This window comes from Mesoplodon densirostris, chromosome 2 (assembly GCF_025265405.1).
Source record: "Mesoplodon densirostris isolate mMesDen1 chromosome 2, mMesDen1 primary haplotype, whole genome shotgun sequence".
In the NCBI taxonomy this organism is placed as follows: domain Eukaryota; kingdom Metazoa; phylum Chordata; class Mammalia; order Artiodactyla; family Ziphiidae; genus Mesoplodon; species Mesoplodon densirostris.
Window position 1 is genome coordinate 55,922,604 of NC_082662.1, and position 18,510 is coordinate 55,941,113.

Here is an 18,510-nt window from a genome sequence, read left to right on the forward strand (position 1 = left end):
TAAATATCAAGTATAAAGTGCAATACCTTATATCTTTTTTAAAGAATGAGAACTGCGTTAAAAAAAAGCCTAATACCAGTTACCAAGGTACATTCTTTCCCTTCACATTCAAGAAGAATCCCTAAAATAGCATATCCTGGCAAAAGATATGTGGCTTCCTGTTCTAAGTTTGCAAACAAGTAATAGAGAGACACAATCAAAAACTCATAAATTTCTCTTACTTAGGTCTTTTGTTTTCTGCATTTCTCTTTTTAAGACACATGATGCATGGGAGATACCAATGAGATTTTCAAGCTCTCTACTGCCCTCCAAAGCCTAAAAGAAAGTCATCTTAAATGAGTTAAGTTCTCTACAAATATAATACTGACAAGTCTAGTGAAAATACAGTATACTGCTTCCTTCATATGAAAAAAACTCTATGATAATGAAATTTAACTTTTTCTGTTAGGTTAACTATTGCAAGCCTTAAAATACCTGAATAAAAACAATTTATTAACTAAAAAGACTAAACATAATTAATAAATTTACTTTTAAATGTGAAGAAGCCAGATATTACTAAAATATTATGGTTAATTAATGTTCATATATGAAAAGAAGTTCCCATGAAAAGTAGATCAAACATATACCCTGTAAGTTCTTTCTGGGATTGGATTCTCCTATTCTTTTTCAAATAGGGTAATAGAATATGAAAAATTATATGCCAAAAAAGCAAACCTGTATATTACTTAAATTTTGCATTATTTCCATGAATTCGTCTGATGATTCCTCAACTTTAGATAGCAACACCATGAATCTATGAATGAAGAAAAAAATATTCAGCAAGATCAGGCACTTTCAGAGCTTTAATTCTTTTGAAAGCATCTTTGATTCAGTTTTCTAATCCTTTTCTTTATATTTTTCAAAGTGGTAAAAGATGAAATGCTCCTCCTTCATGCTTTCATTCCTTTACAAACAGTATATTTTACCAACCATCCTATCCCTTGGTGTTTCACTTTCTCATTCCCACTTTGCAGTGGGAGAGAAGATATAGCTGGCTTGCCCTTTCTCCCCCATACCACTTTGAGAAAACTAATACATCATCATCTCCTTATTTACCTAGATCTAAGCCTATGAATCAGTGTTACCCAGTGATCTTCTTTAATAAAAAACCAAGTTTTTTAGCTTTAATATATTTCAATGTGACAAAGACACAAAGGCACTCTTTTAAATTTGAAAACAAAGAAAACCTCACTTTGTAATTCTACCTTCCTTCTAAACATATCTCTAGTTAGCATATTAGCATTCTGGAAAAATCTTAGGTTTTTAAAATATTTTTATAACTTTATATCACACTATCTTGCCTTAATATAACATTACACACACACACACACATATTCATGTATCTATAATTTTAAAAGCTGCACAATATTGTACCTAGTGAATACACCAAAGATGATTTAACCATTTCCTTATGGCTGCAATTTTAGTTTCTTTTTCAATTTTAAGATCTCATAGGGGCTTCCCTGGTGGCGCAGTGGTTCAGAATCTGCCTGCTGATGCAGGGGACACGGGTTCGAGCCCTGGTCTGGGAGGATCCCACATGCCGCAGAGCGGCTGGGCCCGTGAGCCACAACTACTGAGCCTGCGTGTCTGGAGCCTGTGCTCCGCAACAAGAAAGGCCGCGATAGTGAGAGGCCCGCGCACCGCGATGAAGAGTGGCCCCCGCTTGCCACAACTAGAGAAAGCCCTCGCACAGAAACAAAGACCCAACACAGCAAAAATAAATAAATAAATTAATTAATAAACTCCTACCCCCAACATCAAAAAAAAAAAATGTTAATATGTACAGCGTTCTGGGAATGACCTTCTTTAAAAAAAAAAAAAGATCTCATAGCTGTGTATGATAATCTATACCAGTGCAGTCTAACAAAAATATAATGCAAGCCACATATGTAATTAAAAATTTCTAGTAGCCACATTAAAAGAAGTAAAAAGAAATAGGTGAACTTAATTTTAATGATATATTTAACCCAATATATCCAAAGTATTACCATTTCAACATGTAATCGGTATAAAAATTATTCGAGATATTTTATACTTACTTTTTTTTTTCAAAATTCAGTGTATACTTTACACGCATAGCACATCTCATTTCAGAATAGTCACATTTCAAATGCTCATTAGCCATGTGTGGCTGGCTAGTGACTACTGTTTCGGAGAGCACAAATCTATACTATCGATTTTATGAGAGAAACTAGATATTCTCTTTAAATGCTTTTCAAAATCACATCAGTGTTATCCATTAACATTTGTGTGCTATTAAAAAATAAGACAAATGTGATGTTAAATGTACATACACAATGAATATGAACAGTATGTTTTTCTTTTTTAATTAATTAATTTTTTGCTGCATTGGGTCTTCGTTGCTGCACGTGGGCTTTCTCTAGTTGCGGTGAGCGGGGGCTGCTCTTCGTTGCGGTGCGCGGGCTTCTCATTGCAGTGGCTTCTCTCGTTGCGGAGCACGGGCTCTAGGTGTGCGGGCTTCAGTAGTTGTGGCATGAGGGCTCAGTAGTTGTGGCTCGCAGGCTCTAGAACGCAGGCTCAGTAGTTGTGGTGCACGGGCTTAGTTGCTCCGTGGCATGTGGGATCTTCCTGGCCCAGGGCTCAAACCCGTGTCCCCTCCATTGGCAGGCGGATTCTTAACCACTGTGCCACGAGGGTAGTCCCTGAACAGTATGTTGCAACTAAGTAAAATATATATCTAAGTATGCAACAAGGAATGGAGAGAAAGCATTATGCAAAAGCTAAAAATTATGTGAGGATAGTGGAATTACAGGTCATATTCTTTCTTTAAAAATTTTCCTTTATTATTATGCATTTTAAATTAGAAGTCATCTATCTGTCTGAGGCCTCAGCTGCTCACCACTGGAACCTCAGTTTGTGACAAAGTATCATAAAAGGATTCCAGCTCCTCCAATTGAGCTCCAAAAGCCTGAAGGAGCAAGACAACTTAAGTGACTCCCACCCAGGGCTGGGAACCTCCAGCTTCCCCTATATTATATGTAAGCCTACTAAGGGCTTCAGAAGTGCAAAGCTGAGGCAATTAAGCTACTCTGCTATGAGAAGGAGTCCTAGGGCTCTTTTCCTTGTATCCCTTTCCTGGGAGGATAGAAGGGGCAGAGACTCTCCACAGTCTTATCATACCTTAAGGAACTGATGCTGTTCCCTGTCTACCCTCAGGGAACTGTGTGGGAAGGGTTGGGTTCCTGCAGAATTGCCATCTTGAATGACTCAAAGGAGCTCTGTTCAGATAGAGTAAGATGTGAATGGTGCCCCCAGGAGCTGTGCTATGTAGCATCCCCAACAATCCTATTAGTAAATCTCTCTCCCAAGTTAAGATAGTTATCCAGCAGCTAAGCAAACTGTTTGTAACCTTGGAGTTTTTGGACTGAGTATCAATTCTCTGAGTATCAAGATATTCTTCACATGCCTAAGCTACTTTTGCAGGGAAACTTGCCTCCACTGCAGGACCAAGTAGAGTAGTGGACACTCCATCACTCTTGTAATTTTTATTTTAATTTCCTTTCCTTTCTTCCTCCTCCTCCTTTTACTTCTTCCTAGGTGAAATCAACTCCTTTTCCCATCTCGGTGGCAACCAAATTCACAGAATGGTTTTAAAACTGTCATCCAACTGTTAAATTTTGAGAAATTCAGGAAGTGTGTTCTCCATTTCTACATCTTCTGACTCAGTGGACAAGGCTTCATAATCTTTGGAGATAAACTACTTGCTGAGCAGCTTCTGGGAGAAGAATGGTTGCCACTGTCTTCATCCTAAACAAAATGGCAATTTTTATATTTAATCCCATTTGTGCTGGAGACTGGATTTTTATTGCTATTAATAGCATTTTCTATATTTTCAATGGATGGTTCAAACTGTACTTTGTTGCCTTAAGACAGCATCACTGTTTGCTTTAATATCATCTCGATGTCCCTTCACTAATTTACTTATTTCTGAAAACCAACAATCTTTTATTCCTGCCTGCAGAATCCATTTGTTACAAAATTTCCAAGTTATTGTTGCTCCCTCTTTCAAGTTGGTGAGTGAAAGTGTCATCAGTAGGTGCCATTCATATTTTATAGAACACTACTCCTTTCTTAAACAGATTTGCCTCTGGCTGGACTAAATTGAATCAAATCCTTCATCTTATAATGACCAATGCAAGCTATGCAGATGTTGATGGGTACTGCATCCCAATATCCAGTGACTGCTGCCAGCTTCATGGCATCCTTATAAGATTTGATCACATCCTATATTACAGCCAAAGACCACTGTAGTACAACTTGAGAAATCTGAAATCTTGGTCCTCCTTGAATGAATCTTTTTTTGTTTGTCAATAGAGTAAAAGTCCAGCATCATCTTTTTTTACCAACCAGTATTTTCAAAGTGTCTGGGTTAGTCCTCTAAGATACTTTAAAAAAGAAACTATGATCCAGTTGCTCTGGCACAACTGAAAGTTGTTCACGTTTTGACATGTTTTTGCCAGACTGCCTTATGTCAGGGCAGATTCTTACGGTATGTTCACTATGAATATCTTTTTCTCTTGAGAAAGCCACATGCCAAAAATTCTGGGTTTTCGGTGCCTTTTCCAATTTGCCTAGAAAGTCTCACTGTGAAATTCAGAGTTCTCTCATTTTCCCCAAAGAGGAAGTCTTATTATTCTGAAGAACAACTGAAATTAGATGCTTCGACCACATAAAATCCATGGAGGGATGTATCCATTAATTATACTTTAAATTTCTTCCACAGAAATTTCTCCAGTTTCAAGCAAGTCATATGTAACGTAACTTTCAAAACTATCATTCTGCTCCAATTGTCTTTTTTCCCATCTTGACTGCTTTCAATTATTTTCCATTCTTACCTTCAAATTTAGCTTCATCATTTTCCTTTTCTCCATAAAGTTCCTCAGATATATTCTGAGGGGAGAACTAAAAGAATAAGGAGAAACTATCATTAAATTGGTGGGTCTGACTAAAAATTGCTGGTACAGGTGATTAGCAAGCATTATCTCAGCTGTTGCTGTGCCATTCTAGATGTGGAAGAAGGGAGGCAAAGGAGATTGGAAAGGAGCCCACTAATGTCTTCAAGATTCCCTAGCATGTGACCCATGGTGCCTACTGTATTACCTGTGCAGGCACTGTGGGTGTAGTGAGAGAAGAGGAGAAACGTCTAAAAGCCATAATGGTCTTTAAAGATCCTGATTTCCCCCTTTCTGTAACTTCCAATTGTTTGGCATCTGTATTCCTCACCAGATTGTAAGTTCCATGAAGGCAAGGACAGTCTCTACTTGTTTACGTTATAAACCAAGTTACCTAGCATGGTGTCTGTAGTATGGTAGATATTATTTGATGGATCAATGAATAAAATAAAAAAGACCTAGTCCAGTAAACATTCCTAGATCCAAGTAAAATATGCTCATCTTTTATTTTTTTCTTTCTTTTACGTCCTTCTAATCATAGACTTCATAGTTCATGTTTGTTACATCACTGAGAAAGCTGGGTGGAGGAAACAGGGAGATGCTGGTCAAAGGGTACAAGGCTTCATTTATAAGATGAATAAGTTCTGGGGATCTCATGTACAGCACGGTAGCTATAGTTAAAAATACTGTATTGTATACTTCAAATTGCTAAGAGAGTAGATCTTAAGCATTCTCACCACCAAGAAAACAAGGTAACTATGTGAGATGGTAAATATGTTAATTAACCTTACTGTCATAATTATTTCACAATGTATATATATATCAAATCATCACGTTATACACTTTAAATATATATATTTTATTTGTCAATTATACTTCAATTAAGCTGGAAAAAACTTGAAGAAAAAGAAACTTAATTTTCTCAGTCCCTTAACCTTCTGCCACGCACATGGGTGTCTAATACGTAATCCTGGATTTCCTACCTATTTGTTTTCTTCATTCCTGGCCCAAGCTGTGAGTGCTAGAGAAAACTTACAGCACTACTGATGGTCCATATTACAAGTACATACATGATTTTGCTGGGCCCCTGATGCTGTTTAACTCTCCTTTTACTGAATGAATATTCTCTTTTACAAACCATTGCTCAAAATAACGGTCTAGATCAATCTCCACTTCCTCCATCCTGAAATTAAATTCAAATATTCAGATTTCTGCCTTACTCCTCTACTAACACTATACTCTCAAAGGCCACAAATGAACTCTTAATTAATTCCATTACTAAAAACTTATCTGAAAGTCACTAGCCATAGAGACTGTATTTTTATAAAATCTCAAGAAACCTGAGAGCTGCATGTACATAACAGGGATAAAATCCTCAAGATTTTCTTTTTCTTTTTTTTTTTTTTGCGGTACGCAGGCCTCTCACTGTTGTGGCCTCTCCCGTTGTGGAGCACAGGTTCCGAACGCGCAGGCTCAGCGGCCACAGCTCACGGGCCCAGCCGCTCCGCGGCATGTGGGATCTTCCTGGACCGGGGCACAAACCCGTGTCCCCTGCATCGGCAGGCAGACTCTCAACCACTGCGCCACCAGGGAAGCCCAAGATTTTCTTTTTTTTAAATTTATTTAAGTTTTTCTTTCAGTTTTATTGAGATATAATTGACATGCAGCACTATATAAGTTTAAGGTGTACAGCATAATGATTTGACCTTCCTACATAATGAAATGATTACCACAATAAGTTTAATGAACAAGTTTTTCTTTATTCTCACAATATTATGTATACACTACCAAATGCAAAATAGATAGCTAGTGGGAAGCAGCCGCATAGCACAGGGAGATCAGGTGGATGCTTTGTGACCACCTAGAGGGGTGGGATAGGGAGGGTGGGAGGGAGACGCAAGAGGGAGGAGATGTGGGGATATATGTATATGTATAGCTGATTCACTTTGTTATAAAGCAGAAACCAACACACCATTGTAAAGCAATTATACTCCAATAAAGATGTTTAAAAAAAAAGTCTTATACAGAAAAAGGTTAATCCATCACTGAACCTCTATTTACCTAACTCTATTAATCTAAATTATTTTGGATGATGATAGCTGGATTATAAAAATGAAATATATTGTTAACATTTTTTGAGCTCTTTCCAAATACAAGGCATTGTATTTATTACTTTACAAGCTGTATCCTGTTTAATCTTTAAAACAACTCTCTGGGGACTTCCCTGGTGGTGCAGTGGTTAAGAATCCGCCTGCCAATGCAGGGGACACGGGTTCGAACTCTGGTCTGGGAAGATCCCACATGCCGCGGAGCAACTAAGCCCGTGTGCCACAACTACTGAGCCTGTGCTCTAGAGCCCACGAGCCACAACTATAGAGTCCACAAGCCACAACTACTGAAGCCGGCACGCCTAGAACCCGTGCTCTGCAACAAGAGAAGCCACCACAATGAGAAGCCCGCAAACTGCAACAAAGAGTAGCCCCTGTTCACGGTAACTAGAGGAAGCCCACGCGTAGCAACGAAGACCCAACACAGCCAAAAATAAATAAATAAAAGTAAATAAATTAAACCAAAAACAACAACAACAAAACAACTCTCTGTGGTAACTATTATCTCCATTTTATTGGTACAGAAACTGAAGCACAAATAAATTATTTAATTATTCAAGGGTATACAATAAGGAGCACAGTCAGGACTTGAACCCAGGTGTTTTTTTTTTCTCTTTATTTTGAGGTAATATTGGTTTATAAACTTATATGTCTCATGTGTACAACCTTATACTTCCACTTCTGTACACACTACAGTGTGCTTACCACCAAAAATGTAGTTTCCACCTGTCACCATACAGTTGATCCCCTTTATCCATTTTGCCCTCCGTCCCCTCCCTTCTGGTAACCACTACTCTGTTCTCTGTATCTACATGCTTGTTTTGTTTAGTTCATTTATTCTGGTTTTTTGTTTCTCTGTTTTTTATATTCCACATATGAGTGAAATCATGTTGTATTTGTTTTCCTCTGACTTATTTCACTTAGCATATACCCTCAAGGTCCATCCATGTTATCACAAATGGCAAGGCTTCATCTTTTTATTGTATGGCCGAGTAGTATTCCATTGTATATATATGCTATGCCACATCTTCTTTATTCATTCATCCATTAATGGGCACTTAAGTTATTTCTATAACTTGGCTACTGTAAAATAATGCTGTAATGAACATAAGGGTGGATATATCTTTTTGAATTAGTATCTTTGTATTCTTTGGTTAAATACTCAGAAATGGGATAACTGGATCACATGGTAGTCCTATTCTTAATTTTTTGAGGAATCGCCATACTGTTTTCCAAAGTGGCTACACCAATTTACATTCCCACCAACCGTGTATTAGACAGTATACTCTTTTGACATCAGTCTTAGCAATATCTTTCTAGATATATCTTCTCCGGCAAGGGAAACAAAAGCAAAAATACATCAATGGGACTACATCAAACTAAAAAGCTTCTGCACAGCAAAGAAAACCATCAACAAAATGAATATGCAACCTACTGAATGGGAGAAGATATTTGCAAATCATATATTCAATAGGGGGCTAATATCCAAAATATATAAAAAACGCATATAGCTCAACAACAGAAAAATGATTAAAAAATGAGCAGAGAAGCTGAATAGACATTTTTTCAAAGAAGACACAGATGTCCAACTGGCACATGAAAAGATGCTGAACTGAGGTGTTTCTGACCTATGTTTATAATAATATTTCCCAAAGCGTAACTCACCACTGGCATCAAAATTCCTTGTTGAGACTGGTAAAGATACAACTTTTTTAAAACTAGGCTGCATTCAAGATCTACTAATTAAAAATATCACTAGATGGGGCCTAGAAGTACGTTTTTCCAGGAGATTCTTATGCACATCAAAGTTAATGGCATTTTTCTCTGAAGAAAGACTGGTTAAATAAAAAATCTGGACAATATAAAAAATTGGACATTTCTTGTCAAAAGAATTTTTTTTCTGTATTTAGGTCTATTTATTCCATTATATTCGCAAAAGCTTTCTCAGGGAGGTTTTCTTTAGCTGTTCCTGTAGCTGTTTTTCTCTTTTTAAATTTTATTTTGGAGTATACTTGATTAACAATGTTGTGTTAGTTTCAGGTTTACAGCAAAGTGATTCAGTTATACATCCACATGTATCTATTCTTTTTCAAATTCTTTTCCCATTTAGGTTATTACAGAATACTGAGCAGAGTTCCCTGTGCTATACAGTAGGTCCTGGTTGGTTACTATTTTATTTTAATTTTTTTAATTTTTAAATTTTATTTTATTTATTTTTTTATACAGCAGGTTCTTATTAGTCATCCATTTTATACACATCAGTGTATACATGTCAATCCCAATGGCCCAATTCATCACACCACCACCACCCCCCCTGCCGCTTTACCCCCTTGGTGTCCATACGTTTGTTCTCTACATCTGTGTCTCAATTTCTGCCCTGCAAACCGATTCATCTGTACCATTTTTCTAGGTTCCACATATATGCGCTAATATACAATATTTTTTTTTCTCTTTCTGACTTACTTCACTCCATATGATGGTCTCTAGATCCATCCACGTCTCAACAAATTACCCAATTTCGTTCCTTTTAATGGCTGAGTAATATTCCATTGTATATATGTACCACATCATCTTTATCCATTTGTCTGTCAATTGGCATTTAGGTTGCTTCCATGACCTGGCTATTGTAAACAGTGCTGCAATGAACATTGGGGTGCATGTGTCTTTTTTAATTATGGCTTTCTCTGGGTATATGCCCAGTAGTGGGATTGCTGGATAATATGGTAGTTCTATTTTTAGTTTTTTAAGGAACCTCCATACTGTTCTTCATAGTGGCTGTATCAATTTACATTCCCACCAACAGCGCAAGAGGGTTCCCTTTTCTCCACACCCTCTCCAGCATTTGTTGTTTGTAGATTTTCTGATGATGCCCATTCTAACTGGTGTGAGGTGATACCTCATTGTAGTTTTGTTTGTTTTTTATAAATTTACTTATTTATTTAATTTATTTTTGGCTGCTTTGGGTCTTTGTTGCTGTGCGTGCGTTTTCTCTAGTTGCGGCGAGCAGGAGCTACTCTTTGTTGCAGTGCACGGGCTTCTCATTGTGGTGGTTTCTCTTGTTGCGGAGCACAGGCTCTAGGTGTGTGGGCTTCAGTAGTTGTGGCTTGTGGGCTCTAGAGTGCAGGCTCAGGAGTTGTGGCGCCTGGGATTAGTTGCTCCGCGGCATGTGGGATCTTCCCGGACTAGGGCTCGAACCCAAGTCCCCTGCATTGGCAGGCGGATTCTTAACCATTGCACTACCAGGGAAGCCTACCTCACTGTAGTTTTGATTTGCATTTCTCTAATAATTAGTGATGTTGAGCAGCTTTTCATGTGCTGTCTTCTTTGGAGAAATGTCTGTTAGGTCTTCTGCCCATTTTTGGATTGGGTTGTTTGTTTTTTTAATATTGAGCTGCATGAGCTGTTTATATATTTTGGAGATTAATCCTTTGTCCGTTGATTTGATTGCAAATATTTTCTCCCATTCTGAGGGTTGTCTTTTTGTATTGCTTATGGTTTCCTTTGCTGTGCAAAAGCTTTGAAGTTTCATTAGGTCCCATTTGTTTATTTTTGTTTTTATTTCCATTACTCTAGGAGGTGGATCCAAAAAGATCTTGCTGTGATTTATGTCAAAGAGTGTTCTTCCTATATTTTCCTCCAAGAGTTTTATAGTGCCCGGTCTTACATTTAGGTCTCTAATCCATTTTGAGTTTATTTTTGTGTATGGTGTTAGGGAGTGTTCTAATTTCATTCTTTTACATGTAGCCGTCCAGTTTTCCCAGCACCACTTACTGAAGAGACTGTCTTTTCTCCATTGTATATCCTTGCCTTCTCTGTAATAGATTAGCTGACCAAGGTTATCCATTTTAAATATAGCAGTGTGTACATGTCAATCTCAAATTCCCAGTCTATCCCTCCCTCCTACCCTTCCACCCTGGTGACCATAAGTTCTCTCTCTAGGTCTGTGAGTCTTTTTCTGTTTTATAAGTAAGTTCATTTGTATCATTTTTTTTTAGTTTCTGCATATCATCAATTTCATATGATACTTGTCTTTCTCTAACTTACCTCACTTAGTATGATAATCTCCAGGTCCATCCATGTTGCTGCAAATGGCATTATTTCATTCTTTTTTTTTTTTTTTTTTTAGTTTCTGCTTTATAACAAAGTGAATCAGTCATACATATACATCTGTTCCCACATCCCTTCCCTCATGCATCTCCCTCCCTCGCACCCTCCCCATCCCACCCCTCCAGGCGGTCACAAAGCACCGAGCTGATCTCCCTGTGCTCTGCGGCTGCTTTCCACTATCTATCTACCTTATGTTTGGTAGTGTATATTTCATTCTTTTTAATGGCTGAGTAATATTCCATTGTATATATGTACCACACCTACTTTATCCATTCATCTGTCAATGGACATTTAGGTTGCTTCCATGTCTTGGCTATTGTAAATAGCACTGCAATGAACATTGGGGCGCATGTATCCTTTCAAGCCATGTTTTTCTCTGGATATACGCCCAGGAGTGGGATTGCTAGATCATATGGTAGCTCTATTTTTAGTTTTTTAAGGAACCTCTATACTGTTCTCCATAGCAGCTGTACCACTTTACATTCCCATCAACAGTGTAGGAGGGTTCCCTTTTCTCCACACCCTCTCCAGCATTTATTATTTATAGACTTTCTGAGGATGACCATTCTGACCAGTGTGAGGTGATTTCTCATTGTAGTTTTGATGTGCATTTCTCTAGTAATTAGCGATGTTGAGCATCTTTTCATGTGTCTCTTGGTCATCTGTATGTCTTCTTTGGAGAAATGTCTATTTAAGTCTTCTGCCCATTTTTTGATTGGGTTGTTTGTTTTTTTGTGATTGAGCCACATGAGCTCTTTGTAAATTTTGGAGACTAATCCCTTGTTGGTCGCATTGTTTGCAAATATTTTCTCCCATTCTGTGGGTTGTCTTTTCGTATTGTTTATGGTTTCCTTTGCTGTGCAAAAGCTTTTAGGTTTAATTAGGTCCCATTTGTTTATTTTAGTTTTTATTTCCATTATGCTAGGAGTCAGCTCAAAAAAGATACTGCTGCGGGCCTCCCTGGTGGCGCAAGTGGTTGAGAGTCCGCCTGCCGATGCAGGGGATACGGGTTCGTGCCCCGGTCTGGGAGGATCCCATATGCCGCGGAGCGGCTGGGCCCGTGAGCCATGGCCGCTGAGCCTGCGCGTCCGGAGCCTGCGCGTCCGGAGCCTGTGCTCCGCAACGGGGGAGGCCACAACAGTGAGAGGCCCACATACCGCAAAAAAAAAAAAAAAAAAAAAAAAAAAAAAAGATACTGCTGCGATTTACATCAAAGAGTGTTCTGCCTATGTTTTCCTCTAGGAGTTTTATAGTACCCAGTCTTACATTTAGTTCTTTAATCCATTTTGAATTTATTTTTGTATATGGTGTTGAAGAATGTCCTAATTTCATTTTTTTATATGTTGCTGTCCAGTTTTCCCAGCACCATTTATTGAAGAGACTATCTTTCCTCCATTGTATAGTTTTGCCTCCTCTGTCATAGATTAATTGACTATAGGTGTGTGGATTTATTTCTGGGCTTCCTATCCTGTTCCATTGACCTATATTTCTGTTTTGTGCTAGTAGTATACTGCTTTGATGACTGTAGCTTTGTAGTATAGTCTGAAGTCAGGGAGACTGATTCCTCCAGCTCTGTTTTTCTTTCTCAAGATTGCTTTGGCTATTCAGGGTCTTTTGTGTCTCCATACAAATTTTAAGATTTTTTTGTTCTAGTTCTGTGAAAAATGCTCTTGGTAATTTGATAGGGATTGCACTGAATCTGTAGATTGCCTTGGTTAGTATAATCATTTTGGCAATATCAATTCTTCCAATCCAAGTACATTGTATATATTTCCATCTGTTTATGTCACCTTTGATTTCTTTCATCAGCTTCTTATAGCTTTCAGACTACATGTCTTTTGTCTACTTAAGTAGGTTTATTGGTTCTTGCCCTCTTGTGGGCAGCGCCATGCTCAGGAAGACTTTAAGCAGCCTGACTGCTGATGGGTGGGGCTACGTTCCTGCCCTGTTGGTTGTTTGGCCTGATGTGTCCCAGCACTAGAGCCTATGGGCTGTTGGGTGGGGCTAGGTCTTGGGGAGGAAATGGCAACCTCCAGGAGGGGGCATGCTAATAAGTACTTGCCAGAACTGCTGCTGCAGGTGTCTTTGTCCCCACAGTGAGCTACAGCCACACCCCCGCCTTGGCAGGAGACACTCCAACACTAGTAGGTAGGTCTGGCCCAGTCTCTTATGAGGTTACTGCTTTTTTTCCCTGGCTTCTGGTGCATGAGACCTTGTGTGTGCCCTCCAAGAGTGGAATTTCTGTTTCCCCCAGTCCTGTGGAATTCCTGCGATCAAACCCCACTGGTCTTCAAAGCCAGATTCTCCTCCCGTTACCAGACCCCCAGGCTGGGAAGCCTGACGTGGGGCTCAGGACTTCCACTACCGTGGGAGAACTTCTGTGGTATAATTATTTTCCAGTTTGTGGGTCGCCCACCAGGAAGGTTTAGAATTTGACTTTATCATGATTGTGCCCTTCCTACCATCTTGTTGTGGCATATTCTTTGTCTTTGGATGTACAGTATCTTTTTTGGTAGGTTCCAGCATTTTTTGCTGATGGTTGTTCAGCAGTTAGTTGTGATTTTGATGTTTTTGTAAGAAGGCATGAGTTCACATCCTTCTACTCTGCTTTCTTGCAAGAAAACGCATATTCAAGTAGTCTCTGTAGCTGGTTTTTAATTGAAAATTTTTTTTCTTATTGTGGCAAAATATATATAAGATTTGCCATTTTCACCATTTTAAAGTGTACAATTCAGTGGTACTAGTTACATTCACAACATCGTACAACCATCACTATCTATTTTCAAAACTATTCTATTACCACAAACAGAAACTCTGTAACATTAAGCAATAACCCTTAGCCTCTGGTAATCTCTGATCTACTTTCTGTCTCTGTGAAGTTGTCTCTTCTAGATATTGCATATAATTGGAATTGTATAATGTTTGTCCTTTTGCATTTGGCTTATTTCACTTACCATATGCTTTCAAGGTTCATTGTGTTTGTAGCATGTATCAGAACCTCGTTGCTTTTTATGACTGAATAATTTTTGTACATGGTGTGGAATTTTGATAGGCATTACACTGAATCTGTAGATCACTTTGGGTAGAGGTATTGACATCTTAACAAATTAAATCTTCTGCCCATGAACACAGGCTGTCTTTCCATTTATTTAGGTCTTGTTTAATTTCTCTCAGCAATACTTTGCAGTTTCCAGTGTACAAGTCTTTCACCTCTTTGGTTAAATTTATTCCTAGGTATTTTATTCTTTTAAATGCTACTGTAAGTAGAATTGCCTCCTTCATTTCCTTTTCAAATTGTTTACTGCAGGTGTATACAAACGCAATTGATTTTTGTGTATTCATCATATACCCTGTAATTTTGCTGAATTTGTTTATTAGTACTAGCAGTTTCTTGTGCATTCTTCGGGAGTCTCTCTCTATAGGATCATGTCATCTGCAAATAGAGATAGTTTTATTTCTTCTTTTCCAGTTGGATGCCTTTTCATTCTTTTTCTTATCTAATTGCTCTGGCTAGAATTTTCAGTAAAATATTGAATACCAGTGGTGAAAGTGAGCATGCTTGTCTTGTTACTGATGTTTGGAGGAAAGTTTTCATTCTTTCCTTTCAAGAATTTTAAACAGTTGAAAATAAAAGTAAATACTGCTTTCCCTCTTAGTCTTTGATCACCTACAGAATATAGGCATAACCATATCTTCATCCTAAGCTTCTGATAAACATTTTCAACTAACTTACCCCCAGAGACCCTCATTTAAGAAGAAAATGATCCATAAGTCAGTATTCTTGTTCTTTGATTAAATACTTAAAATACAGTAAAGAGAAAATCAGAATTCTGAAATGTGGTTACTTGTCACAATTAAATTGTATAGATAAAAAACAAAAAACAAAACCCATTTCTGGCATAACATTACTTTTAAAAAGGTCTTATTTGGATTAGTATAGAAATAAAAGTTACTCTTCTGCCTATAAGAGAATAAACCAGTGATTGAAAATACACTTTATACAGCAGGAGGGATCCTTGTGGTGACAGGACTATTCTGTATCTTGACTGTGGTGGTGGATACATGAACATACATATGTGATAAAATTGCATAGAACATATTCACACATATACAAATGAATATGTATTGTAAAATTTAGAAAACTGAATAAAGATTGGTGCATTGTGTCAATGTCAATTTCCTGGTTCTGATATTGTACTGCAGCTTTGGAAGATGTTATCATGTCAGGAAAGTGGGAAAAGGGTACACATGATCTATGTTTTACTTCTCAAAATGACAAACCTACAATTATATGAAAATAAACTTTATAGAAGGACAGTCACCATTACTGCATTTTTTGTAGCAGTGCCAGCAGCAGCAAAAAATTGCAAAGAGGAAGAAAAACCAATGGCAGTGAATTATATATTTTCCTTTTAGAGAATAAAGAGTATGGACGTTCACATGAAATATTAATGTATAGGTGTTTAATTTATAAACAAACTTTATTGACATATTGAGCTTTATTGACATGTCACTAATTGCTTGTTTTCTGGGAAAAAAAATTTACCTAAAACATGGAACTATATTTTCCTGCTGGAGAATTCTTACATTTAAAACTTGCCAAGTCGATTAACAGGTAGTGATTTCAGGACATATTCGTAAGTGGAAAGAGCGAAGTATGAAAGAGTATAAATTGTATGCCATCTTTGTATAAGAAGAGAAATGAGATAAAATAAATGAAATGGCTTAATTTTATAAAAATAAACATATGAAAGGTAAACCAGAAACTAATTAATTTGGTTACTTATAGGGACTACACAGAGGGAATGCAGCAGGGAATAGTAACACACCTCTATGTATACTTTTTTGTAAAGTTTTGACTTTTGGAACCGTATCAGTTGTTTTACATAGTCAAAAAACAAAAATAAAAAAGGATGAGAAAAAAATATCAAAATTGCATATAAACATCAACAAGCTAACCTAACTACTTCATATGACTGACTAATTTTTCATATGGAGAACTAATCCAAGTAGTTCTGAACACAGTAATTTGACTATATACCTTCAAACTAAAGACAAAAAAGAATGCAAACAAAAATGCTTTTGCAGGTTTGTTTTTAGCAGTGCAGGAATTTTGAAACCGTTTTGTGTATACTGTAGGAGTAAGCAAGTGTGCAAATGGACTGCTGCTAATAGGAGCCAGAGATCTACTGTTTGAAAAGGAGTGCAAATATGGAAAGGGGGAAGGCAAGGAAAGACACTATATCACTATGAACTCATGACTTTCAAAAAGGCCAGCTAACAGAAAGAATGATGGGGTTAGAAAATCACTGCTATGCAACCGTCTTAGTAATACTGGCTCAATAAATTGCCTTCCCCAATGTGGGTGCACATCATCCAATCCACTGAGGGTCTGAATTGAAGAAAAAGCAGAGGAAGGGAGGATGGGTTCTCTGCCTGCCTGCTTTAGCTGGGATATTGCTCTTCTGCCCTTGAACTGAGATTTACACATTGGCTTCCCTGGTCGTCAGGCCTTTACTCTTGGACTGAAATTATACCACTGGCTTTCCTGGATCTCCAGCTTGCTGATGGTACATGTAGGACTTAGCCTCCATAATTGCATGAGTCAATTCCTCATAATAAATCTATCTATATAGGTAATTGTATATATAATTCATTATTAATCTATTATTAATTAATAATTATTACATCAATAATAAATCTTTATTGTTATTATTATATTATTATATGTATGTACATTTGCTATTGGTTCTGCTTCTCTGGAAAACCACAACCTAATACAATTGCCAAAACAAAACATAAAATATTATAATCATTTAAAATTGATCTAAAAATACAAAATGTTCAGTTTAATTTCAGGTCTTAAAAAATCCAAGTCTTTGGAATGGTTTTACAAAATAATAAAACAAATCTAAACAAATGGAATAAATAAAGAGCTTATTACTAAAGCTAATAAAACAGCTCTATTGACTAGGTCTGAGTAATTTTATGATGGGTGGAAAAAAACAATCAGAAACACATAATTTTTATACATTGTAAGATATCTTGGCTTGTACTTAAATTCATTAATTCTCACACCAAGTCATGGAGTTATATACATAAATAACAGGGATCTTCAGAAACAAATATTGAGGGAAATTAAATAAATATTGGCAAATTCCTAAGTGACCCATAACAAAGGTTCTTGCTCCTCCCTTGCTACTTGAAAGCTCACTGCTATGGGAGCTACTATGTATATGTATAACTGAATCACTTTGTTGTACTAACACAACATTGTTAATCAACTATACTCCAATATAAAATAAAAAGTTAAAGAAAAAGGTCAAGCTGTAAGCAGATTGATGGGTTCAGAAGAAGAAAAAAGGAAAAACACTATGAAAACTTAGGATAGCTTAAGTGGAGCTGATTCAGGGGAAAGCAACAGTTAAGTCTGGTTTGCTTACATGGTATCCCTACTGTCCAAAAATATTTTCTCATTGCCTGTCTACTTTTACTTCTAAATTTGTTATACTTCATACAACTGTATCAGAGATTAATTTGGTTTAACAGGTAATTGCTTTCAAATACAAGATTATATGTGATTCAAAAATTGTTACTTGCCACTTGCTTTCTATATATCCCTTTGTACAGCTTGACTTTTTATTATGTACATCTACTGTCTCTTTTAAAATATATTAAATGAGTTAAACAAAAAAATAATGCTTCTCACTTAATATCTAGTTGAGATTGGTTTCACCAAGGAAATTGGAACTTTGGTTACAGGAAGGAGGAATGGTAATTAACAACAAAAATATCTGTGGAATAGGGCACATGAAAATATTTGGAACTGGGGGGAGTATGGCTAGGGAAAGCAGCTATAAAAACAGATAAAGTGGTACAGGTGATAGATGAAGCTGTCAAAGAAGGAGACCTCTTTAAGAAAACTCTTCCCATTGTCCCTACTGTACTCTAAGTGGCACTCTCCATATCTTTTTATCTAGACTACTACTGCTTAATACTATACTTCACCTACATTATGAAAAAAATAGACTTGTAGCCCTAACTTGAGGTTATAACCACAAATAACAACACAATTTGTATGGAAAATGCATTCTAAGGTTCACTCAAATGATTTAAAAAACACTCAGACCCAAGATTGAACCAGAAAGAAATAGAAAATATGAACAGACCAATCACAACTACTGAAATTGAAACTAATTTAAAAACTACCAAAAAACAAAAGCCCAGGATCAGATGGCTTCACAGGCAAATTCTACCAAACATCTGGACAAGAGTTAAAACTGACCCTTTTGAAACCATTCAAAAACTTGCAGGGCCTCCCTGGTGGCGCAGTGGTTAAG

At 37.1% G+C, this 18,510-nt stretch overlaps 1 protein-coding gene across 1 annotated transcript in view; it reads right to left on the minus strand.

Moving 5' to 3' along the window:
- The window catches only part of ITGB3BP (integrin subunit beta 3 binding protein), a 92,508-nt gene that overhangs the window by 12,260 nt on the left and 61,738 nt on the right, over nt 1-18,510 (minus strand). Inside the window, exons 5-6 of the mRNA XM_060119411.1 lie at nt 715-793; nt 222-315 (exon numbers count right to left, since the gene is read on the minus strand). Coding sequence (XP_059975394.1) covers nt 222-315; nt 715-793 — 173 coding nt within the window. The remainder of the gene's footprint in view (nt 1-221; nt 316-714; nt 794-18,510) is intronic.